Source organism: Natator depressus, chromosome 6 (genome assembly GCF_965152275.1).
Source record: "Natator depressus isolate rNatDep1 chromosome 6, rNatDep2.hap1, whole genome shotgun sequence".
Classification (NCBI taxonomy): Eukaryota; Metazoa; Chordata; order Testudines; family Cheloniidae; genus Natator; species Natator depressus.
The window spans coordinates 24,889,539-24,915,774 of record NC_134239.1 but is presented as its reverse complement, the minus strand read 5'-3'; the positions used below and the strand labels follow the sequence as shown (position 1 = coordinate 24,915,774).

The following is a 26,236-nucleotide window of genomic DNA, read 5'->3' as shown; positions in this document are numbered from 1 at the left end:
AAAGAAGTTTGTCCTTTTCAAGGCAGGTGAAACAAGAACACACATATTGGACAAAGGAAACAAATCTGCATCCTGAGCATCTTATTGAATGAAGAACTACACTGATGACAAAATCAGCAGGGATCCCTTCTGTCTTGCTAACATCTGCTTTGTTTATGGCGTTAGTGCACTGACCCTATAAAGACAATACCAATTTAAAGATATGACATTGAGGTTTGCATCCTTTAAGGTGCCTGACTCCTGCATGGGATGCATGAGAAGGAGGAAGACGCAGTGTGGTCCTGGCACTCACTTGGGTGCAAGGACAGACCCTCTAGAGGCACTAACCATTCCAAAGTGGATGAGGAGGAGCCATGAGCCTGTCTGCATCGGCAGCCACAGAAAAGCATACCACACTCTCCAATGGGCTGATATGCTCCCTCTGAGGCAGTGTGGAGTGAGCTTAAACATCAAACATGCAACATAGACCTGAAGGCCAATTGACAGGCCAAGATTTCCAAAAGGAGCTAGTGATTTCCATATGCCTCAGCTTCTTGGTGCCCAGCTTGAGGCACCTTAAAGGGATCCAATTCTCAGAGGGTGAGTGCTCATCACTAAGAAACCCAGCCTCCTTTAAGGTGTTTCAAGTTGGGCACATGAAAACAGAAGCACCCAAAATCACTAGACACTTTGTAAAATCTAGTCTTAATTGTTTAAGTTCCTTAATCTGGATTCCACTATCTCCACTCATTGAGTTCAGGCAGAGCATCTCTGAGGACAAGCACTTGCACTCCAAGAAGACATCTCTTACGTTAATTAAAAATGTGAAATGTTTCACCTGACAGGTGCACAGAAGGTCGGATTCCTTCCTCTATGCGCCCAGAATCTTGCAGAATTTCTTTTTAAACATCTCCATCACCCAAATATACCCATGCAGAGATACAGATGAGAGTAGGATAAGCTGTTGCTATGTCAACAGTAACTACCCAAGAGGGAGAGGCAGGTACCCTAAAGGGGCAGGAGGCGGGAGGGAAAAAAAGAAGCCTTAATTAGCAACTTCCTCTTTTAAGCACAACTACAATGGAAATGTTTACTTTTGAGATGTGGAAATAAAACAAAACCTTTCATTAGCATTCACTGTTAGTGGAGATCTGGAGATCTCTTTGCAAAGCTCGTTGGCACTAACCAGCTGCATCTGCACCAGGAACAAAACACACACACACACATGGGAAATGCAAGGGAAGCTCTTTCTTCAGGACCGTGGAAGAAGAGGATGGGGGATAGAGGGCAGGAGGCCATTATCGCCATTGGCCATTATCTTTGAAAACTCATGGCGATCGGGGGAGGTCCCGGATGACTGGAAAAAGGCTAATGTAGTGCCCATCTTTAAAAAAGGGAAGAAGGAGGATCCTGGAAACTACAGGCCAGACAGCCTCACCTCAGTCCCTGGAAAAATCATGGAGCAGGTCCTCAAGGAATCAATTCTGAAGCACTTAGAGGAGAGGAAAGTGATCAGGAACAGTCAGCATGGATTCACCAAGGGCAAGTCATGCCTGACTAATCTAATTGCCTTCTATGACGAGATAACTGGCTCTGTGGATGAAGGGAAAGCAGTGGACGTGTTGTTCCTTGACTTTAGCAAAGCTTTTGACACGGTCTCCCACACTATTCTTGCCAGCAAGTTAAAGAAGTAGGGGCTGGATGAATGGACTATAAGGTGGATAGAAAGCTGGCTAGATTATCGGGCTCAATGGGTGGTGATCAATGGCTCCATGTCTAGTTGACAGCTGGTATCAAGTGGAGTGCCCCAAGGGTCGGTCCTGGGGCTGGTTTTCTTCAATATCTTCATAAATGATCTGGAGGATGGTGTGGATTGCACCCTCACCAAGTTTGCAGATGACACTAAACTGGGAGGAGTGGTAGATACGCTGGAGGGTAGGGATAGGATACAGAGGGACCTAGACAAATTGGAGGATTGGGCCAAAAGAAATCTGATGAAGTTCAACAAGGACAAGTGCAGAGTCCCGCACTTAGGACGGAAGAATCCAATGCACCGCTACAGACTAGGGACCGAATGGCTCGCCAGCAGTTCTGCAGAAAAGGACCTAGGGGTTACAGTGGACAAGAAACTGGATATGAGTCAACAGTGTGCCCTTGTTGCCAAGAAGGCCAATGGCATTTTGGGACGTATAAGTAGGGGCATTGCCAGCAGATCGAGGGACATGATCGTTCCCCTCTATTCGACACAGGTGAGGCCTCATCTGGAGTACTGTGTCCAGTTTTGGGCCCCACACTACCAGAAGGATGTGGAAAAATTGGAAAGAGTCCAGCGGAGGGCAACAAAAATGATTAGGGGACTGGAACACATGACTTATGAGGAGAGGCTGAGGGAACTGGGGATGTTTAGTCTACGGAAGAGAAGAATGAGGGGGGATTTGATAGCTGCTTTCAACTACCTGAAAGGGGGTTCCAAAGAGGATGGCTCTAGACTGTTCTTAGTGGTAGCAAATGACGGAACAAGGAGTAATGGTCTCAAGTTGCAGTGGGGGAGATTTAGGTTGGATATTAGGAAAAACTTTTTCACTAGGAGGGTGGTGAAACACTGGAATGCGTTACCTAGGGAGGTGGTGGCATCTCCTTCCTTAGAAGTTTTTAAGGTCAGGCTTGACAAAGCCCTGGCTGGGATGATTTAATTGGGGATCGGTCCTGCTTTGAGCAGGGGGTTGGACTAGATGACCTCCTGAGGTCCCTTCCAACCTTGATATTCTATGATTCTAGAAGCATGGCTCCCATTTGAGACAGTTGCAAAGGGCAGCCTGCCTGCATGTTCCAACCCTCTAAATCAAATCTCGGGGGAAGTGGGATTCCTGTCTCTAAACAAGATCCATCCTCTCAAGCTGTTCAAAGACTGTTAATGGGCAGGGAGCACTAACATAGTGCCAAAATAAACAAATGAATGGAATGGAAATCAACTTGGGGAAACTTTACAGAGAAAATAGGCCAAATATACTACTCAGGTAAACAGGGACAACTCCATTGGCTTCAGAGGGCTTACATCAGCTGTGAACTTGTCCCAGTATACAAAGTTTGATTAGAGCAGGTGAATGCAGCAGGTGAACAGGATTTTTATTTGGGGAAGGCTGAGCATCCGCTAGAGACGGGAATATTTTGGATATTGTTCGTAGGCCATAATTTTTAACCCAAAGTCAAGGGGACAGCTCAGTCACTATAACGTTGGCTAAGTAATTAACGATGCTGCACTTCAGTTTCCCCATCTATAATTTGGGGATGATAATGCTTCCCACCTTTGAGATCTACAGAAAACAAGTGTCATAGTATTAAGAATTATTATTTTTATTAGTATTGAGGAAACATTGAACATTCTTCTGAGTATCACTTGCAAGCACAGCTGTGACCGTGCTCTTGACTCTAGTTGGACAGCTACGTACAGATACGTGTCTTCAGCTATTCATGACAAGTATGTAATGAAACATTATATTCTAAAAATCCTGCTTGTCAGCCATTCAGAAATAAGAAACAATAGATGCATTAGAATCTCCTACAAGAAGTAACAACAGCTGCATTTACATAGCAACTATCATCCTGAGGGGATCTCAAGGTGCTTTACAAACTCTGATCTTGAGCCACTGCTAGAATACTTCAGTCATGCGCCGTGCAACTCTATTAAAACCAATGGAGTTATACCTTTGTAAACTGGAGTAACACATTGATGACACAGGCCCTTCACATACAATTCACTCACTAGTGAACTGCAGCCACCTCTGGAAGGAAATGTGGGAAATGTTTAAAAGTGCACAGCAACACTGCACCACAATTTAGGCCTGTAAGATAAAGAACACCATATCCAGAAGACAGTGCAGGGGGAATTTCAGACAGGCAGACTATATTTACCCATCCTAGGCACAGGGTCAAATATTCCTCATCTTGAGAAAAGTGCCATGAGATCTTTATGCCCCTGAGAAGTCAGAGTTTCAATTTAGTATATCATCTGAAAAGTGCCATCTCCTGAAGCACAGTGTCCCCGGCATCATACCGTCACATATCGATCTGATACAGATTCACTGGGGAAAGTGCCATTAACTGAATCACTCGGCCCCCACTTTCAACAGCATCTGGGCTTTCTTTGGTGTTATCCCAAGCTAGTGCTGACCAGGACTGACCCTGTTTAACATGCAAGATATGAAGGGGTCAGAGCCTAAGCTTGCCTGTTCACATGGGTAACATTAAAGCTTAAACTGTAAAATACCTACCTGTGCTCAATGTGGTGGCCCAAGAATAAATTCATTCCACTATCAGCCTGATTCATAACCCACTGAAGTCAATGGAAAGACTCCCATTGACTTCAATGAGCTTTGGATCAGGCACTAGGTGGGCAAAGTGAGACTGATGGTGAACACCATCCCTGGTGCTGGCAGGAGTCGGAAGTATTACAACATCTTTCTGAACAATAGCCCCTATGGGCTGCTCACAGAGCAATAATGAGCTGTTGACACATTAGCAGACTTGTTCTGTGAGATGAAGCAGGGCCGGATCAGGAGCGTGTTGTGGAGGATAAAGGACCACACCTGGGACTGAAGAAAGATGGTGATTTATTAAGGACTGTGTTGGAGTTGCAAGCTATCACTTTAAGATTGAAGCGATTTCCTAGTCCTGCTTGCAAGCTACGGGACTCCTTAGTGGAGCATCTGGGAGCAGCAGTCAATTTGCAGCCAGCCTGATTACAGTAAGGTGGGGCAAGCTGTGCCTCTCCGTTTTTAGGGAGCAGCCTGGTTTGTCTCTGTTTTTTTGGGTTCTTGGGCGTTATCATTCAGAATTCTAAGAAATATCAGTGTTACATCGCAACCTTCCAGCAAGAGTATTTATGTTTTTTAATCTAATTTCTCTTTTTGCATGCTGTGAACGTAACAAAAAGGAGTAAAGGAAGTGAGAACACTAGACCTAGGACTGTGAGAGAAGAGTAAAAGAAAGCACCAGATATGGCATTTGGTGACAACTGGGGAAACTGAGGGCACCAGATGTAAACTAGGGGCAAAGGCAACAAGGAAAGAGAAAGGGAACTAGACCTTGGATAGGGAGAGACAGAGTAAATTAAGGAGGGAGGGAGAATATTCCATTGCAAATTTAAGAGAATGCGGCTGGAAAGTATGGGTGGAATGGCGCTAATACTGTTACTCTAGCTCACAGAATCATAGTATCATAGGACTGAAAGGGACCTTGAGAGGCAGAACTCATGGCAGGATTAAGAATGATCTAGACTATTCCAGTGCTTAACCACCTGGACATTTAGGAATTTTTTCCTAATGTTCAACCTAAACCACCCTTGCTTCAATTTAAATCCATTGCTTCTTTTCCTATCCTCATAGGTTAAGGAAAACAATTTTTCTCCCTCCTCCTTGTAACAACCTTTTATGTACTTGAAAACTGTTATCATGTCCCTTCTCAGTCTTCTCTTCTCCAGACTAAACAAACCCAGTTTTTTCAATCTTCCTTCACAGGTCATGTTTTCTAGGCCTTTAATCATTTTTGTTGCTCTTCTCTGGACTTTCTCCTATTTGTCCACATCTGTCCTGAAATGTGGCACCCAGAACTGGACACAGTATTCCAGTTGATGCCTCATCAGTGAAAAGTAAAGTAGAAGAATTACTTCTCATGTCTTGCTTACAGCAATCCTTCTGATACATCCCAGAATGATGGTTTGTTTGTTTTTGCAACAGTGTTACACTGACTCATATTTAGCTTGTGATCCACTATGACCTCCAGATCCCTTTCCGCAGTACTCCTTCGTAGGCAGTCATTTCCCATTTTGAATGTGTGTAAGTGATTGTTCCTTCCTAAGTGAAGTATTTTGCATTTGTCCTTATTGAATTTCATCCTATTTACTTCAGACCATTTCTCAAGTTTGTCAAGATCATTTTGAATTTTAATCCTATCCTCCAAAGCACTTGCAACCCCTCCCAGCTTGGTATCATCTGAAAACTGTATAAGTGTACTCTGTATGCACAGGCCTGTATGACAGGTGGCAATATGTGGATAGAAAGCATCATGTATTGGGTAGTCTACTAGACTAGGATTCAGTATACCTGGGTTTTTGTCTCAGCTCAGGCAATAATTTCCTTAATGACCTCGGACAAGACACTTAATCTAACATGTCCTACAGTTTCCCATTTGTAAAATGGGGATAAAGCTTCCCTACCTCTCACAGGTGACATAAGGATAACGATTGTGAGGTGCTCAGATATTATGGGCGCTATTAATTATTGTGGACTTTGGTATGCCAAAGAAACTTGTAACTGCTGAATTATTATTCCAGAAAAGTTGTTGTGGCTGTATGATGTTTTGTCAGCTAGAACCTCTGCCAGCAGGTCTTTCCATTCCTCTCTACTTCCTCCCCAATACACACCTCTCACGCAAAGGAAGTGACTCTTTAAAAAACAACAACAGATACATGCCTGTATCTAATGGATACAGAATTACTCCACAATATAGCACAATGGGGTCTTGGTCCACAACTAGGGTTCCTTGACATTACAGTAATAATACCCCATACTGAACACCATTTAGATTGCAGTTAGCAACTGGTCAGGTGCAGTTTACGAAGGACTGTTGGTGGTGAACGTACAAAACCAGAGGAAATGAAGAAACTTTAAAGGAGCTCTAAAGACAAGTGATGGTTTTCCCTCCCCCAATCTTGAAACTTCCCCACTCCACCATCCCAAAACAAGCCCAGAACTGCAGCTATCTGTCTCAAACTGGGTGGGACATTTTTTAATACTTGCTTAAACTACTGTTCTGTTTTGATTCCACAGCTAAAATGAGTTGGAAACACCAACTTGTCTTTGTGGATTTTGGAGAAGCATGAGACTGCTGCTGCTACCCTTGTTATTGTGGCTACACTGCTATTCATACTTGCACGAGCTCGCTGAGAGCTAGTCCTAGTAACTGTACATGAGCAGGGGAATCACACCCTATCTTGTAGTGTAGATATAGCCTAAGGATCCAATTTGCCTCTTAAATTGGCTTTAGAGCAATGTTAAGCCCTTGACAACAGTGGAGTTTCTTCAGATTTGCACTGATATAGGTGAGAAGAGACTCAGGTCTTCAGTTCTTTGGATCCTGACTTTTTACATGTTCAGAAGGGAGCTGTTCAAACTTACAGCACTAACTAAACAAACAGTTTGATAACTACTGTTACAGGAGGTGCACAATATACCAGATACTGTCTTGAGTCTTAAATGAACTATGCTGCCCTGCCCTCAGGTGATCAACCATGAGCCCCACCCCTTAAATTCCTTGGGAATTTTGGAAGTCCCCTTCCTGTTTGCTCAGTGACACGTGCAGTGGTCTCAGTGCATCCTTCCAGGTGGCCAGGCCTGCTCCACGCACCAGGCGATCCCCTGCTTGGAGCAATGCCGAGCTGCTGGACCTCATCGACAAAGAGCTGGTCGTAATACTCAGTGGCAACCCCACCTCCACTGCAAAGGCCACTGTGGATACCTCGGTGGCTCACGTGCCAGTCGAAAGTGGACTGAGCCAGGAGAAGGAAATCTTGGATGACGATTTGGAGGGGGAGGGGACCCAGAGGCAGAGGACAACTCAGAGGTCAGAGACACATGCAGCCAGGAGCTCTTCTCTACCCTGGAGGAGGCTAGCGAGTCACAGCTGTTGGATGTTGGCAAAGCGCAAACAGAAGAGGAGGCCCCTGGTAAGTGGCTTTGATTCTGGGAATCGCTGAAGCGAGTTGGTGGGGGCAGGAGGGTTGCAGAAAGCAGGCTTGTGTCTGTATGATGTGCGTACCACCACATGCCTAGTCTGAGCGGCAGAACAGTGTGTTGATTTACTCCCTCAGTTCACGGGAATCTGCCTCAGAGATCTCCACGAAACTCTCAGGGAGATGCTGGGCAATCTGCTGCCGCAGGTTATTTGGCAGAGCTGCTTTGTTTCTTGCCCCATTAAGGGTAACTTTCCCGTGCCACTCTGCTGTCACGGGATGGGAGGGGGGGACTTGCTGCACACAGGCGAGCCGCATAAGGGCCAGGGCGGAAGCCACAATCTTGGAGAAGGCCCTCCCTTGATTCCCTGCTCACCCTCAGCAGCAAGATATCTTCCATAATGAACACAGCCCGTGGAAAATATGGGGACAGTAATGATTATAAGGTCCCCCACTACAGTGCTGGCTCTTACCAAGAGCCACATGCCCAGTGTACAGTACGGTCCTGGAACACTGATTTCCCCTGCCCCTGAGGTTACTCACCATTTTGGGGGTGTTGTGGCTCATGTGTGCTTGCCTGGGGTCAGCCAGTTAGTGATAGGTATGTGAATAGTGGCTGTGTTTTAAATCACTGAATCAGTGGCCCGTGTGTGGCAAACAATACTGATTCTGTAAAATGTTGCATTTTGGCTTCACAGATATGACCTTGGGAGCCCAGCCTCCCTCTTTCTTATTGCTGGCTGAATGGCTGCGCAGAATTAGAAAGTGGCCACGAAGAACTAAAGAGGCAATTCTGCGTGATGTCATGATGCACTCCACGGCTGAAAAATAAGAATTGAAGGAGTGGTGGGACAGTGAGAAGAGGGACTGAAAGGAGAATGCGGCGCGCCAGAATGAAACCACGGAGCAGCTCTTAAACGTTATGGAGCGCCAAGCAGACATGCTCCAGGCACTACTAGCACCGCAAACCAAGCAGCTCCGCACCCGCCCTCCCCTGCAGCCACTGTCGCAAAACTCTTTCCCATGCGCCCCCCTAGACACCGCCAACACACTCTTAGCAACCTTCTGGCTCCAGTCTGTACCCGCTGCATTCCGCTACTCCCCCGTCACCGTCCAGCGCTGCAGACTCCCATTACCCACTGCACTCAACACCCATCCCTCTGTAGTTCAGCCCTGCTGAAGTACAGTACCTGCTGCACTGTACTCCAGAGGAGAAGGCTGGATATGATACCTGGACATACACAAATCTTTAACTGTCCTGCGACCCCACCTCCTCCTGGGACCCCACCTGCCCCCATGCCCCTCAGTGCTGATGTGTTTTTTTGTTAGTCTCTCTCCTCCTATAGTTGTTTTTTAATAAAAGAATTGCTTTGGTTTGAAAGCAGTCTTTATTCTATTAATTGAAAGCAAACAGAGCCCTGCAAAGCAACAGGCAATTTTCTTAAACCTTCACAGTGAATCGTCTACACCAATCACAATCACCTCCTAGCATTACAAGCACTGCATTCCCGAACATAACAACAAATATTAATGACTTTCAGCTTCAAATTGCTGCCTCAAGGCATCCCTGACCCTTATGGCCTTGCACTGTGCCCCTCTAATAGCCCTGGTCTCTGGCTGTTCAAATTCAGCCTCCAGGCGTTGAGCCTCAGCGGTCCAGCCCTGAGTGAAGCTTTCACCCTTCTCTTCACAAATATTATGGAGCGTACAGCACGCGGCTATAAGCACAGGAATATTGTCATCTGCCAGGTCCAGCCTCCTTTATAGACAGCACCAACGGGCCTTTACATGGCCAAAAGCACACTCAGCAGTCATTCTGCACTTGCTCAGCCTGTTGTTAAACCACTCCTTGCTGCTGTCAAGGTGCCCCATGTATGGCTTCATAAGCCACGGCATTAAGAGGTAGGTGGGGTCTCCCAGGATCACAATGGGCATTTCGACTTCCCCTACGGTGATCGTCTGGTCCAGGAAGAAAGTCCCTGCTTGCAGCTTCCCGAACAGGTCAGTGTTCCAAAAGATGTGTGCATCATGCACCTTTCCGGACCAGCCTGTGTTAATGTCCATGAAATGCCCTCGGTGATCCACAAGCACTTGGAGAACCATAGAGAAATACCCCTTCCACTTAATGTACTCGGTAGTTAGGTGGTCTAGTGCCAGAATTGGAATATGCGTGCCATCTATCGCCCATCCGCAGTTAGGGAAGCCCATTTTTGCAAAGCCATCCACAATGTCACGCACGTTGCCCAGAGTCATGGTCTTTTGGAGCAGGATGCAATTCATGGCCCTGCACACTTCTGTCAACACGAGTCCACAGTCCCATGAATGTGGCTTTCCTCATCCAAAAGTTCTGCAGCCACTGCTCGTCATCCCAGATGTGCAGGATGATGTGATCCCACCAGTCAGTGCTTTTTTCCCGAGCCCAAAAGTGGCGTTCCACTGTGGTCAGCTCCTCTGTGAATGCCACAAGCAATCTTGGGTTGTAGCTACTATGCGTGGCAAGATCAATGTCAAGCTCCTCTTGCCTTTGTAGTTTAAAGAATAACTTCACTGCCACTCATGATGTGTTAGTGAGAGTGAGCAGCATATTGGTCAACAGTGCAGGATCCATTCCTGCAGACCAAAGAGGCAGAGCGCGCAGTACATAAACCATTGAAAGATGGTGCCAAATGAGGAGAGAAGCACAGGGATTGCTGGGATCACAGAATCATAGAATATTAGGATTGGAAGAGACCTCAGGAGGTCATCTAGTCCAATCCCCTGCTCAAAGCAGGACCAGCACCAAATAATGGGATGTGAAGCAATGGATCACAGGGCATTGGGACAGGACCCAGGATGCCCCGCAACCCCCTCTGCCTTCCCACAACTCTTAGCGGCAGAAGAGAAAGACGTGCTCTGTGGGATAGCTGCCCAGAGTGCGCCGCTCCGAATACCGCTGCAAGTGCTGCAAGTGTGAACACGCTATTGCGCAGGCAGCTCACAGTGTGAACGCACAACAGCGGTTTCCCTTCAGCACTCTCTGAGCAGCGCTGTAACTGCCGGCGCTGTAACTCTGCCAGTGTAGACATACCCTTAGCTGTGACATTCTGAATATCTTTCCCAGACCTGAGAGCTTTGTGTAGCTCAAAAGCTTGTCTCTTTCACCAACAGAAGTTCATCCAATAAAATATATTATCTCACCCACCTTGTCTGATAAATAGTTAGATAATCTATGGGTTAATTTTTCCAAACATAGCCTCCACCTATGCATGTAGAATTTAGCATATGCAATCATTTGCATTCACATTTTCGGTGCACCATCACTTCTGAATAATAAAATTTGCAAGCACAGCCTCTGTCATGTTTTGAAAATTTGACCTTATCTCTCTCACTTTTAGATAGATAGATAGATAGGTAGATAGATAGATAGATAGATATGGATAGGTCTGAATCGTCAAACCTTCATACCTAAAGTCAGGCTCCTAAATCCATATGGTCTGTCACTGAAACTGAGTTTGTCTCTGAAACACGTGGTATCCTCCTGAGGTGAAGAAGGCCCAGACAGTACCTCTGTTGCTGTTACTGCTGCTCGATGTATTCTATTAACCTTTCATTTTCTCACCTTCAGTCCTGTCACTGTCTGCATGCAGTGTACAGTTCAGACTCAGCAACCCTTTGAGTAGGACTACACATTTAACAATGATGGGAAGAGAATTCGACTGGGGACTATGCTGGAGTTGTATCCTTGTCTACCTCTAATACTGCGGCCGCACGTTAATGCGCATCTATTTTACGGTTTTATACAGCATTCATCATTGTAGTATGAAGCTCTGATGCCGTCTTCTCTTCATGGAGCATGGTACTGGGCATCTCAGTACAGAGCTGAGCATATCTCTTCGTGAATATTCTTGCGTTGTGTCCAATTACATGATACGGTCCTTAGAAATGGAACAAGATCACTGCTAACCTGCCCACATTCTGTACAATGAAACGTAACATTCCAAGCACCATTCCTCATCCAAGTTAAATTATCATTAAAACTCAGACAATAGGCCTTCATCCCATTCTTCACCCTCTCCTTTTTTCTCTATGCTCTATCACCCTCTGCTCCTCCGAGACAGAGAGAACACCTCTCTTCATCTCAATCTAGAAAAGAAAAACCTCAGAGATGGCCACTATCCCACTTCCACACAAAATGTCATGACTGTTCATGGGTTTCCAAGTTTGGCTATCTAAGAAAGCATTTGCCTTTGCAATGCAGAATAATTAATCAAATGCCTGAAAATAATATAAGCAATGTTCACATGCAATTTCTAAAAAAACCAAACCAACAACAACAAAACCCTCACCCTGTTTTAACATCAGACCTTTAACATCCCAAGCCCAAAAAATGATATGGTCTCCGTGTGTCACATTATTGAACTCAAGGTCTGTGTCAAGTCCTAAGAGCAACTGGCCGGTTAATGTCAACAGCAGGTGCCTGCACTTGTTTCTATCAAAGTCCACATCACTTGTGAGAATAAAAAAAAAAAAAGAAGAAAAAAATTAATTATAAATACATTTGACACAGTTTGAAGTTTTTATTACTTGTTTTCACGGATCTCACAAACCCATTCAAAATTGCTACTGGACTAAATACGACTCCTGTACTGAAGGGGATGGACTAGTTTAGGGCATTCCATAACAAGAGCAACTGAATCAGCCATTTCAGCTGCTGAGAACTTTGCAATTAAAAAACCCCTGTTCACCATGGTTCATTGTGCTGCATCTTGAAAGGAATGACTCCTGACTGCAGAGTTCAGACCTGAACATAAGCACACGCAGGCCTCACATACCACTGATCCAAAACCTCAGCAGCCGTGCACCTTTGCTCTCCAATCAAATCTCAACAGGGTCGCCCTCTCCAGTTCAGTGAAAAGTATTCTCCCTGTCTGCCTCCTTCCCATCTCCCTAGACAATACCTTGGGAGAGTGATTTTTTTTTTATGGTCATGGTGAACTAGAAGTTCAGTTTACTAGCATGTTGATTTACACATGCATACAGATTTTATAGCTAACATGGAGAGACTACATTGCACATCTGCAGACCCATGACCTTGTCTTCACTTGATATTTTGTCCATAAAAGTTCATCACAGGGCCAATCACCTTACTCCTTTTTAGGTTTCACTATTTTTATAGTAGCCACAGCAGCTTTTTCTGCCTCAGCTTTGTATTGTGGTTTCATTGCTGCTCTGACAGCCTTGGCACAGATCTGGGAATAGCGGATGTAGCTGAGTCCAGCCTGTCTCCAGTACGCCACCATGGCTGCAGTTCCAGGGCCTCAGGGAGCAAGCAGCCGGGACCCCCAGGCACCAAGTTCAGCGCGCACCGGATGGAAGGCAAGAACAAACTCTCTATGCAGAATGTGCCCAAGAGAACAGTTTCTTGGCCCTCGGCCAGAATACACTCATTCTTAAGAGTGCTCCTGTCTGAAGCCATACCACTTAGGGCTGTGATCTAATCAGCTTTCATAAACTACGCAGAGTCAAGACCTGGTCAGCACTTGGATGGAAGACCTCTTAGGAAATCTCAGGGAGACAGAGGTGATGGCATTCTCTTCTTTCCTACAATAGGGAGCCAGCCAGGCATAGCAGTGGCATAGACAGGACCTACCTCCAGGATCAGGTCCTGCCACTTGGCTCAAATCCCTCCTGCACATCTTGGAGCAGCGTAGCATTCCATTGTTCTCGCGTTCTCTCTTTTACAGCTTAAAACCTTTAATTTTGAATGAAATATAAAGCTGGGGTCCTCAATGGTTTTGCTCTTTGAAGATCTCTTTTCCTGAGAATAGAGATGTGAAGCCAGGGGTCCTGGCAAATACATTCTGCCTATGCTTATTCTTGTTCCTGGCTGTTCCTAAACCCTTATGTCCTGCTACTGAGCACTGCTGAACAGCTGCCACATTTCACCCCAGAACTGAGTGAATTTCAGAGATGAGTAAAGTGATTCCCGTACATAGTCTGGCATCTTTTTCATGAAAACCACTGTATAACTATATGGTAAATCCCTACCAACCACACCAAATTATGCTTTCACATACACTGGTGCAATCATCATGTGCTTCAGCAGGATTTGCCCCAGGACAATGGAGGGCAGAATCTGGTCCATTGTCTTTGCCCTCAAACATAAGGATGGAAAAAAGGTCCCAATACTATCTTCTCTATGTAACTTATTAGGGATGAGGTCAAGGTTTTTGAATCCCTTTTAATGAACAACCTCATTATAAAGCTCTTACAGTAAGCTTCTTTCACTCTCAAGCAACCAGACCTTGGCTTTCAGTCACAGTAGACTTCTGCCTATCCAAAATCACCAGGGCTTGAAGAGATTTCTGATCTGAGAAATGTTGGGTTGAAACAAAAAGCTAGCTACAGTCTGCTGGATTTCCTGCTTGAGTGAGAAGACAGAGGCCAGGAAGCACTGAAGTGCACAGTAAGCAGACTCCAGACTCTCTCAAATAACACATTTCAGATACGTGAGCGTCCATTTTATGCATAAGTCAACCGCATGTATATAATGCAACCATCTGAAGTCAAGGAGAGGGGATAGAAGAGGAGGAATGAATAAGTAATGCATACAGGGAGGCACTGTAATTTTCCACACTCTCAAGTGTGACACTGTAACTGAAAATGATCAGTGCTGCTGATCTGGTCTCCAAATACCAGTATATGAGCCAATAAAACATGGTATGTTCTTAGCTAACTGGGGCAACTTCCACTCTTCAATGCATCACACACAGTGCTACTCAACTGAATCTTCTTCCCCACCCCCATCATATCCTTCACTCCTCAGTTGCCATTCCCACCCCACCCAGTCCGTGCTTTTCGGGCAACAATTTTCTTAAATAAAAAAATAGTCAAATTAAATACACCCATATAAAAAAGAGCTTTTTAGCAACCCAGCCATGAAATTCATTTTATTTCTCTGCCACTGGTATGTCAGAAACTCCACATCGCCTTTAATAAACTTCTCCAAGTGAGCGTGCTGATAACTAAACAATGTGACATTTCCGACAATGAGAAGGCAGAAAACCAGAAACAATTACATTAAAAAAAATGAAGGGGCGGGGGGTGCAAGCTGGAGATATCTCTTGCTGCAAGTAAAGTCTCATTAAGTTATGAGCCAGCATTCTCAGGGAAGACAAGTCTCCTTGGCCTAGAGGTGGCCATGTGTCAAGATTCTAATTCCCCCTGGGGTGACCTCATCCTGACATTACAAGAAGGGAACGGAGTGGTAACCAAGTGATATCCCAAAAGGAGTCAGAGCGGAAGGATATTCCTTGGCTTCACTCAGCCATTCCTCGATATTGGAAGGAATATCTCAATTACCACCAACAACCCTAAATATATATATATATATATATATATATAATGTGTCTTTCTTTTTTTAAAAAAAATCAAGGTATTTTAATGGGAGCTCAAGACTCCTGAAAATCAGGTCACTAATCTTTAAATTAGTAAACATAGCAAGAAAAATTCATATAAAAAGGTGAAATGAATTAATTTATCTTTATTCAAGATTTGTTGACCTATTTTTAATTGTAAAAAAGAAATTTGTTCATGGTGAAAAATGGGCTTTTTTTGGAATTTTTGTAAAAATTCATTTTTGAACGTAAGAACGGCCATAATGGGTCAGACCAAAGGTCCATCTAGCCCAGTATCCTGTCTTCCAACAGTGGCCAATGCCAGGTGCCCCAGAGGGAATGCACAGAACAGGTCATCATCAAGTGATCCATCCCCTGTTGTCCATTCCCAGCATCTGGCAAACAGAGGCCAGGGACACCATCCTGGCCCATTCTGGCTAATAGCTATTGATGGACCTATCCTCCATGGATTTGTCTAGTTCCTTTTTAAACCCTGTAATAGTCTTAGCCCTCACAACATCCTCTGGCAATTTGCTGTTTTTCAACAGAATTGGAAAATGAAAAACAAAGAAAAAATTAAAAAACAAAAAAGGCTTTTCCCTTACCTGCCCCTCCTTTCTTCCTTCGTTCCATTTTCAGCAACAAAAATGGGAAGAGGAAAAAATGGGGAAAAGGGGAGGGAAAAGAAAAAGGTGAGAGGTTGGGGGGGGAGGGCAGGAAAAACCAACTGAACTTCTCTCCTCCCAAATACATAAATAAAATAAAATTAAATTAAATTAAAATAAAAAACCAAACCATCCGAAACCAGGAAACCCCCACCCCCTAACTCAAATACAATGTTTTTAAATTAAAACATTCATTAAAACATTTTGCATAAATAAAAATGGTTCATTTTTGAAACCTGAGAAGGAAAAATGACTTAGATTGGAAATTTCAAACATTTTTCAAGTGTTTTTTCCTATTTTTCAATCAATCCTACTCCTGAGCTGGAGGCTTAAATGGAGCTATACCGATTTACATCAGAAAAGGGTAAGGCCCGTCATCTTAAGTATTTCCCAGCATGAATATCTTTCTAAGTTAAGGCCATTTTATCCAACTACAGATAGTATATGGCATTTGTATTTCAGTTTCTTGACTAGTCCAAATACACAAAGAAGAGGACCAAGGTTGGGTTGTAAACTTAGATAATTTGTAACATTTGTTTTTATATTGTGAATATTGATGCTGTGGGTATCTATTGGGTGCACTGGCAATACCTAAAAAGTAAAGGGTGTTGTTAAAATCCTGACATTTACTGCATCAAAGTAATCGCTTTTAGAATCTCATGTAGGGTGATCAGACGTCCCGATATTATTGGGACAGTCCTGATTTTAACCCATTTGTCTCGTGTCCCAGCCGCACATTGGTCGGGATGCCCTTTGTCCCAGTATTGGGGACAGGCCGCTCACTATCACAGCCAAAGTCCCGGGGCTGGCGTGGCGGCGCTTCCTGGGGCAGCTCCCGGCGGCGCATGCACCCTCCCGCCGGCAGGAGCCTGCAATGAGGACAGCCCCTGGGCACAGAGGCGGAGGGGGTCTCCGCATGCTGCACCAGCTCCCTCCTGCCCAATCAGAGCTGTGGGGGCAGGACTTGCAGGCGCCGGCAGCGGGCAGAGAGCCCTCCACCCCCCAACCCCACCCCACCCACCCCACCCAACCCAACCCTTGGAGCCAGAGGGACCTGCCGGATGCTTCCTGGGAGCCGCCCCAGCTAAGCACCACCAGGACTCCCCACCTCACCCCCCAGCAGGTCCCTCTGGCTCTTAGGGTCGTGGCGGGGGGACAGGGGGCTCTCTGCACACTGCCAGCGCCTGCAAGCCCCACTCCGTGGCTCTGGCAGCTCCCATTGGCTCTTTTCCTGGCCAATGGGAGCCACGGACCTCGCAGTTGTGGCAGGCGCAGCATGTGGAGACCTCTTGGCTGCCACTGATCATAGGAGCCAGAGGGACCTGCCAGATCCTTCTCGGGAGCCACCCCAGGTAGGCACCGCCAGGACCCCCCAACCCCAGCAGGTCCCTCTGGCTCTTAGGGTTGGGGAGGGTAGGGGGCTCTACGGGCTGCTCCCGCCTGCAAGCCCCACTCCGCGGCTCTGGCAGCTCCCATTGGCACTTTTCCCGGCCAATGGGAGCCACAGAGCTCGCGCTTGTGGCAGGCGCAGCACGTGGAGAGTCTGGAGACCCCCCTCGCCGCTCTGACCCTAGGAGCCAGAGACCTCCCAGCAGGGCTGGTGAGTGCAGCCAGGGAAGGGGCCAGGGTGTGATGGAGTAAGTGTCTGGGAGGTGTGTGTGGGGTGCTGGGCTGTGAGGGTGTGGAGGGCGCTGGGCAGTGAGAGAGGTTTGTGTGTTTTGGGGTGCTAGGCAGGGGGGGCCTGTTGGGGGGTGCTGGGCAGTGGGGGAGATCTTTGTGTGTCAGGGCACTGGGGGTCAGTGTAGGGCATTGTTTAGTTGTGGTGGTGGGGCTGTGGGGAAGGGCACTGGGAGGGAGGGAGGGAGGAGAAACCTGTGCCCCTGGCCCCGTGGCTTCTGCTGGGGGCTGGAGCTGGGGCCATGAGTCCTTGCCCCGTGGCTTGTGGTGCGGGCTGCATACACCCCTCTTGCAGCTTCCTAGGGCTGTGCAGCCCCTCTCTTGGCTCCGGTCAGGGCTGTGCACCTGTAGCTCTCTTCTCCTCCCCTCCCTGCTCACCCAATTCGTCCTGATATTTCACTCTTGTGATCTGGTCACCCTAATCTCATGTAAGTGCATATGTATCTATTTAAAATTTTGTACGTTGGTATCCAAGTGCCTACAGCCCTACAGATACCACTCACAAATCTTACCTCCCTCCTCAAGAATACTGTAGGCCTCTGTGATGCTTTATTGAATCTGGGGAACACTTGAGGATATTATGAACATTAATATTGTAAAATTGCAATGAGTTGTGCCAGATATCCCATGTAAGAGCAAAAATGTTATGATTTGCCAAATATGATCATCTCATGTATGTGTTTGTATCATCTTTGTATTATGAGATATAGATAATTATGTATGTCTGTATTTCAAACTTGTGCTATGCTTCTGGGTGACTCCCCCAGACAGTTTGCCATTGGCACTGCCTAGCCTGCTTGATAGACCATTAAGAACCATCAGCTATACAACTGACCCATTGAAAGAAGGCAGATACACCTTATGACTCAGCAAGGCATGCGAGGACATGCCTATGGACAGAACTCTAAGGCTTTCAATCCATGTGCTGGGGAGCTTGTGCTTGAAACAAAGGAAGCACAAGCCACATGGCAAAAGACTATAAAAGGCAGCTGCATCTTCTCCATTTTGTCTTCAGTCCTGCTTCTGACCTCTGGAGTAACCTTTCTACTAATGAAGCTCTGAACAAAGCACTGAATGACCCATCCAAGCTGTAGATCTGATCCAGATGGAATTTCAAGCCAGCAATCTCACCAATACGGCTAGGAACCTGATATATGGACTCTGAAGTCTTTGTATGTATGTAACTGCTTTACCATTTACCATTTCTCTTCTTGTTCTCTCTTTTTTCTTGATAATAAACCTTTGATTTAGATACTGTGACAAGGTCGGGCCAGATGGCTACAGGAGAGTGACAGAAGGCAGATATATTAGCCCCAGGTTAAGTAGGTCCCTTTTCCCTGGGTAAGGTAACAGGAAAGATTCCAGAATAATCAGGAACTTTCTGGAAACAATTAAGGCAGACAGGCTGATTAGAACACCTGCAGCCAATCAAGAAGCTGCTAGAATCAATTAAGGCAGGCTAATCAGGGCACCTGGGTTTAAAAAGGAGCTCACTTCAGTTTGTGGTATGCCTGTGAGGAGCTGGGAGCAAGAGGCACTAGGAGCTGAGAGTGAGAAGGCGTATCGCTGGAGAACTGAGGAGTACAAGCATTATCAGATACCAGGAGGAAGGTCCTATGGTGAGGTTAAAGGTGTTGGGAGGAGGCCATGGGGAAGTAGCCCAGGGAGTTGCAGCTCTCGCACAGCTGTTCCAGGAGGCACTCTAGACAGCTGCATTCCACAGGGCCCTGGGCTGGAACCCGGAGTAGAGGGCAGGCCTGGATTCCCCCAAACCTCCCAACTCCTGATCAGACACAGGAGGAGTTGACCTGGACTGTGGGTTCATGAAAACGGCCAAACTGAGGGCTGCCGTGAATCTCTGAGGCAAGCAAATCCGCCAATAAGCGCAAGACCCACCAAGGTAGAGGAGGAACTTTGTCACAATACTAAAGGATTGGCTGGCAGTGTTGTATTTTGGGTATGATCCAAACCTATACTGACCTGGTAATGTGGCTGAACCTTTGGGGTCAGAAGAACATTTTGTATATGTGAGCAGAGTTATTTTAAATAACTTCTCACTGTACTGGACCTAGGTGCTGATTGGGAGCCAGAGAACTGGAATGTAATAAAGGGGGCTGTGTGAGGTTTTGTTTTGTTTTTTGCTTCTTGATAACCAGTGTGGGGAATCAGAAGTACAGTTTGCAACTGGTTGAGGAGAATAACTTCAGTGTTACCCACCAGTTTTGGGAGTATCTGCTCTGCCTTTTGCAACCTGCACAGACCTTGGCATTTTCAGTGAGGGCTGCCCTGGGCACCCACAGGTCACAACCTCTTTCTCACCTTACTGTTAGTGGTGTCAATCAGGCGTACCTTCTTTTTAAGTCAATGGAGGGAAAAGAGTGTAAGTGAGTGGTGAATGAGGCCCATTGCCTCAATTAGACCCTAATATAATAGAATGTAAAATATGAGAGGCCGTATTCTCCAGTGATGTATTAACCTACTGTATGAGTCTAATTTGGGAGAGGAAAAAGCGAACATGCACAGGAATACACAAATGATTTTTGTAATATTTCTATTTGTTTTGATTCGCTCCGAGTTTCACAGTAGCCCACTACATGTTCTGCAGGAGACTGACCCCAAGACCACTGAAGTCAACAGAAATATTTTTACTGATTTCAGTACAGGGTGGATAAAAAAATATTAAAATAAACAGATTTTTTAATTTAAATCAGTTTTTTAATTGAAATTAAATAATTTTTTGTTAAATATAAACCTATTTAAAATTAAATTTGAAATTATGACCAACTATGCTGAAGCCTAAATTTACTATAATCTATTAAAATAATTTAAATTAAATAAAAATATTAAGTAGTACATATTTATAGCCAAGTTTTTAAAGAAAGTCAGACCATTGAATTGGTAGAAGTCACTGGCTCAGCACCTGGAACTAGAGTTTGTTGAAGTGCTAAACCAGCTTTTAACAGCAGCAGCCTCTTCTGCAGGGGTAGAAAGGATATTTTCTTAATTTCAGTTTATTCAATTAGTTCAGTTCAATGACTAGTTCATTCAAAGTTGAGAAACAGATTGGGAGTTGAAAAAGCAGGAAAGCTGGTTTTCTTCTTCCAATCTATGAATAAAAATTAGGTGTGAGAGGATGAGATCTATTAGTTCTAAAATCTTGAGGGACATGGTGAGCATAAATAATCAGTTCAGTTCATTAACTACAGAAAATACTTCCTGTGTTTAATAAATCAGTTAGTTTTAAATGCAAAACATATTTTGATAAACTTTTTTGTTGTGTATCCAGCACATTTAAGGTAGTTTTATGTAACTAGTAAAAAAATAAAATGATAGTTTTGTGCCTTTGTAACTGAATTCCAATTTCCATCCAAATGCAGCTTGACACAAATCACAAGTAAAAAAAATAATCAACAAGTTAGAAGCAACAGAAAGGGTTAACCCTTGATTGGTATTCTCCATTGAGGCCGGAAAACAATTTGAAAGGATAATCGGAATACAGCATTTAAAAAAAATTGGGGCAAGGAGAGGGAGGGTGGATCCCAAGCCCATCAAAGTCTATTGGAGTCTCTCCATTGAGTACAGCAGGCCTTGGATCAAGTCCTTTATGGGGTTTATGGAGTTTTAGAGATTTTTTTTTCACATGATTTTTATTTTATCTTCCTTTGCTGCAAGATTCTCTTCTTGCTATCTCTCAAAAGTGCTAGCTGAGACACAACAGTTTAGTCCATAAGCATTCTCAGCCCAGGAAATTATTATATGGGTGATAAAGGAAACAGGTTAAAACTGGAAAGGAAACAAAGCAATTTTCTGGATCATCAAAAAAAATGACCAGAATGGAAGAAAAAAATAAAGTATTTTTACTTGGAAACGGAAAAATCCATGGCTGAAGGCAAGTTAACAAATATTTCTACTTCAGTTCATGCTGGTGGCAATTTATTTTCCCAGCATGGCCTCTCAGCTTTAATAACCTGATGTCTCTAAAGCTTTTATTTCTCCACTCCCTGTGTCAGTGCAAACTCTGGCAAACTGCTTGACCACAGGAAGCTTGTAAAACAACATCAGGACATTCAAAAGCACGACGCAAGGAGAGGGAAGTAACTTTTCCAAGCTCACTCCAGGAGTAAAAATTATAAGAATAAAAATGTACAATGCATTCATAACATCACATGCAGAGGTAGGATTAAAAAGAAAAGAACCAGAGGTAACTGAAAACTGGAATCTTTTGTGTGAATCCCCCTGAACTTTTGTGGTTCAGATAATTGATTTTAAGGCTACAAGGGACCATTATGATAATCTAATTTGATTTACTGCATAACATAGGCCATAGAATTTCACCAACCAATTCCTTCATCAAGCCTGCAACTTCTGGTTAAAATAGAGTGTAATTTTAGAAAGACATCCAACTGTGATTTAAAGACTTGAAATGATGGAGAATCCACCTCTTCTCTAGGTAAGTTGTACCAATCGTTAATTGCTTTTACTCTCAAAAAATTCCAGTTTATTTCTAGTTTGAATTTGTCTAGCTTCAGCGTCCAGCCACTAGATCTTGTTACATCTTTATAGGCTAAATTAAAGAACTTTCTACTAAAATGGAACATGAATCAAAGTCAGCCCCGGTATGGTATTGCTAATTCAAAAACCTGAATGACAAGGATTTCCAAGACCAAAACCATTGCAACTGGCTCATTCTAAAGATGAGACAAAAGCAAAACCTTTCATCCAAACTCACCTAAACTTTGGTGGTTAGGATAAAATGGGACCTGGATTCAAACCACACCTGGTTTTGCAAACTCAAACCCCAAACAAAATTTTGCAAAACCAAATGTAAAACAGAACAAGATTGGGAACTACAAAAGAAAAATGGGAATGAGAAAAGGATGGCACAAATAAAAGGGCACACCCGTTTAATAAAGGGAGGGAGATGAATTCTAACACTGTAGCACACACATCCTGAGAACTTCAGTGATATTCACAGATTATTTGGTAGAAGGCTACTGACAGCAACCACTAGCACCTGCGTGGCAAAAATAACTCACTCCCCTTTCAGCACATAGGATGGGGCAAACTTTGTATTAGACCAGGGGTGGCCAACCTGTGGCTCCGGAGCCACATGCGGCTCCTCAGAAGTTAATATGGGGCTCCTTGTATAGGCACCGACTCCGGGGCTGGAGCTACAGGCACCTACTTTCCAATGTGCCAGGGGGTGCTCACTGCTCAACCCCTGCCTTTGCCACAGGCCCTGCCCCCACTCCACCCCTTCCCGCAGCCTCCCCGAGCCTGCCATGCCCTTGCTTCTCCCCCTCCCACCCCCCAGAACCTCCTGCATGCCACAAAACAGCTGATCGGGAGGTGTGGGGAGGGCTGCCGGTGGGCGGGAGAGAACTGATGTGGGCGGGCTGCTGACATATTACTGTGGCTGTTTGGCAATGTACATTAGTAAATTCTGGCTCCTTCTCAGGCTCAGGTTCGCCACCCCTGTATTAGACTTTAGGGAATCAGTCCAGAGCATCCATTTAAAAAACAACACAGCAACTGAAACTGTTCAACAACATCTGCATCTGTTCAACAACATCTGTAGCTGTCCATTCACAGCAAAGCTTTTAGAGAGAAAACTACATAGGTCCAGATTTTCAAGATGTGGCCTCTCTCTCTATCTTTATATGATGCAAGCAATAGGGTTGTATAGAAATAAATTCTAAATACCTACATAACTTAATAGACAATTATATCCCTCCTGTACAATTTTACAGATTAGTTTAAAGATTCTATAGAAAGGTTATCATTTTCTAATCAGTCCAATAAGACTTTTCTATGAGGTTCATTTGAATATGGAAATAAGTGCTCACAGTACAGAAAAATAGAGGTCAGGTTGGGCCCATTTGAAAATCTGGCCCATGGCAAGCAATTATATATCTCACATGCAAGCTAAATCATGCTGTTCAACCTCCCACTAGGGATGTCAGGGTAGGACATTCAGAGCTAAGCCCCAAAGCAGAATAACAGAACACAGTTTGCCCTTATGTACTCTAAGTAACCCCAATAGTTTTATAATGTTCTAGTTTGATCCAAAACTGCCAGATCTTTTACACAGCCTGGCAACAGCGTTGTTGCAAAGACGATATACAAAGAATAACCCTGGCAGGATATGTTAACTTCTGTGATGAGGCAGTGGCATCTCTGCTAAAGAAAAATGTGTGGGACAAGGAATGAAGTGGGATGAGAAGAGAAAAGCATGCAAGCCATAACATGAAGGCAGAAGCAGAGAAAGGTCCAGGCCAGACTTTGGAAAAGAAAAGACCAATCCAATGTACAACACCTAGGAAGAAATGTTGTATATTGTGGTTAGAGCAGGGGATTAGGAGCAAGGACTCTTGGGTTCGATTGCCAGCTCTGTCCCTGATGCACTGCAATCCTGGGCAAGTCACTTACGGCTTCATCCTGTAGCCCTTCTTCAATCAATAGGACCACTCACATGAGTGAATGCTACCTGATTAGGCCCATTGCCCTATATGCCTCAGTTTTATTGTTCTGTTAATAGGTTATAGGGTCTTACTTTCAAAAGTGCTGAGCACCCTCAACTTCATATTAAGGCAATGAAGCTGCATGTACTCAGCAACCCTGAAAAAAAATCAGACCTCTAAAGCTTCCTACCTCACAGCAATGTTGTTAGGATTAATTAACTAATGCCTGTAAAATGTTTAGCAATTCTCAGATAAAGCAAACTGGATTTGTAGAATAACACTTTTAATTGCTAACACTGCAACCACTGTGCTTAGTCTTGGGGAAGGAGAGAAAAGTGGGGCTTCCAAACCAGGATGAAACAATGTATGTGAAATGCCACAGCAATTTTGTTCTGTTTGGGATGAAAGAGAGGGTGCTCTATAAAGCTAAAGAACTGAAGGAGAAGAAGAGGGATTAGCCTTTTTAAAATGTGTAACACATTTTCTTCCTGCTTCTACAGTGGAAATTAGAGGAATAAACCTTCAGCAGGAGATAGGGCTTCTTTCACCACCACAACACAAGAGCATGTCAAAAACAGGACCTGAAAAGATGATAGCAGCACCAGCTGCCCACCATCCCCACCTCCCCTCCATACAGGAGCGAGCGCGCGCACACACACACACACACACACACACACACACACACAGATTGACATCTTTCACCTGATTAATCCTCTCCCAGGACAGATTAACGCTTATCTGCTCAATATCCATCTGCTTTGTGATTTCTGTAGATTGTAACCAATCCCAGGGTTTTATTAGTGCCACTTCCCCCTCATAGGCATCCTGTTCTATTTGTGATGGCAGTGACGACATGCTATCACAGCTGCCTCTTCCCAACTGAGGCTACAGAGCACAGCAAAAGCCTCCTTATCACTTTCTCTTTGGTTGCGGTTTCTCAGAATTAGTGAATTTTATGAGGAAGGCAACTGCTAAACATCCTATTCCAAAATCAGGTTAATCCAGGAGCACCAGCCTCTCTGCCTCTGCAAAGGGTTTGAATGGACTAACAAGGGTCGGAACATAAGAACGGCCATACTGGGTCAGACCAAGGGTCCATCTAGCCCAGTATCCTGTCTTCTGACGGTGGCCAATATCAGGTGCCCTAGAGGGAATGAACAGCACAGGTAATGATCAAGTGATCCATCCCCTGTCACCCATTCCCAGCTTTTGGCAAACAGAGGCCAAAGACACCCTGAACTATTAAAATGCATCCTTTCCCACATCTTTGGAACTTCACTATAGAAGCATCAAAACAACTGTCATTTTCTACAGCAGAATGTTCTGCTATGGCTTGTCCCCTTCTGACACTGATGCAAAGTAGTGATCTAAAGGTGTCCCTGACCAATCAACCCCTCTGGCTCCTCATACCTCCTGCCCTCTTCTCCAGATCTTCTGAGAGGAATACCAACATTTTATTTTAAACATGATGAGAGGAGCTGGGCAAACAGCACATCAAGATGTGTTATTTGTTTGCAAAGGAGATGAGTCCCGGTAATACCCCAGAAGTCAAGCAAATACCTTAAAAATTTCACACAAATGAAAAAAAATTTTTTTCTTCCTCTCCATTCATCACCCTTGTATGTTCCCTCTCTGGAAATATTTTAGTAAATGACTTTACTGGCAGGAGTGTACAGGGAAACAGCAAATTGTAAAGGGATACCATCAACTTAATAAATAATAAATAATAAAAACAATTTTTAAAAAATCACACTTCTGTCTGAAAATCTCTTCCATACTGTTGTCATAAGCAATGCCCCAGACTGCTATAATTGAAAGATATTAGAAGGGAGAGGGGAATTATCTTTTTAAAGTTTATTTGGGCATTTTGTGTACAGTCAGTTTCATTCTTTCCACCTGTACAATCAGATAGTTTCAGTCTGTGTGGATCTTTCACACAGCAACAGGGGAGAAAAATACATTTTAAAAAGTTAGGAAAATGTGATTGTAAAACCATTGAAATTGGCAAGGATACTCTGGGATAGGTGCAGTCCTGAGACTACTTTTAATTGATGGTTCTAAAGTGGCTATATTCAAGTTGCCAGTGTCTCTTTAAGCAAATACTGGAGAATGTTTAAAAAAAAGGTATTTCAAACTGCAAATATGAGTAAGCACCCCAGATAGCTAATTCTAAGAATTACATTCATCCTGCCAGAAACTAGAAGTAATACCATGCGACTTACTTGTCCTGTCAAACTTAAGAACCCTGTTCCAATTTTGCATATTGAGTATTTGTATCACATTGCTCATAATCAATCTGCAGACCAAGAAATGATTCTGCAAATGATTACAAATAAATTTGAAATAAGC

At 44.4% G+C, this 26,236-nt stretch overlaps 2 protein-coding genes across 9 annotated transcripts in view; both read right to left on the bottom strand.

Annotated features, from left to right (window-relative positions):
• BRSK2 (BR serine/threonine kinase 2) overlaps window positions 1-26,236 on the bottom strand; it is a 427,939-nt gene that overhangs the window by 292,004 nt on the left and 109,699 nt on the right. The window lies entirely within an intron of this gene.
• LOC141989962 (ATP synthase F(1) complex subunit epsilon, mitochondrial-like) lies at window positions 12,641-13,008 on the bottom strand. The gene has a single exon (XM_074956905.1). It carries the CDS (start codon window positions 12,985-12,987, stop codon window positions 12,832-12,834), a length of 156 nt encoding a protein of 51 aa, XP_074813006.1. The 5' UTR covers window positions 12,988-13,008; the 3' UTR covers window positions 12,641-12,831.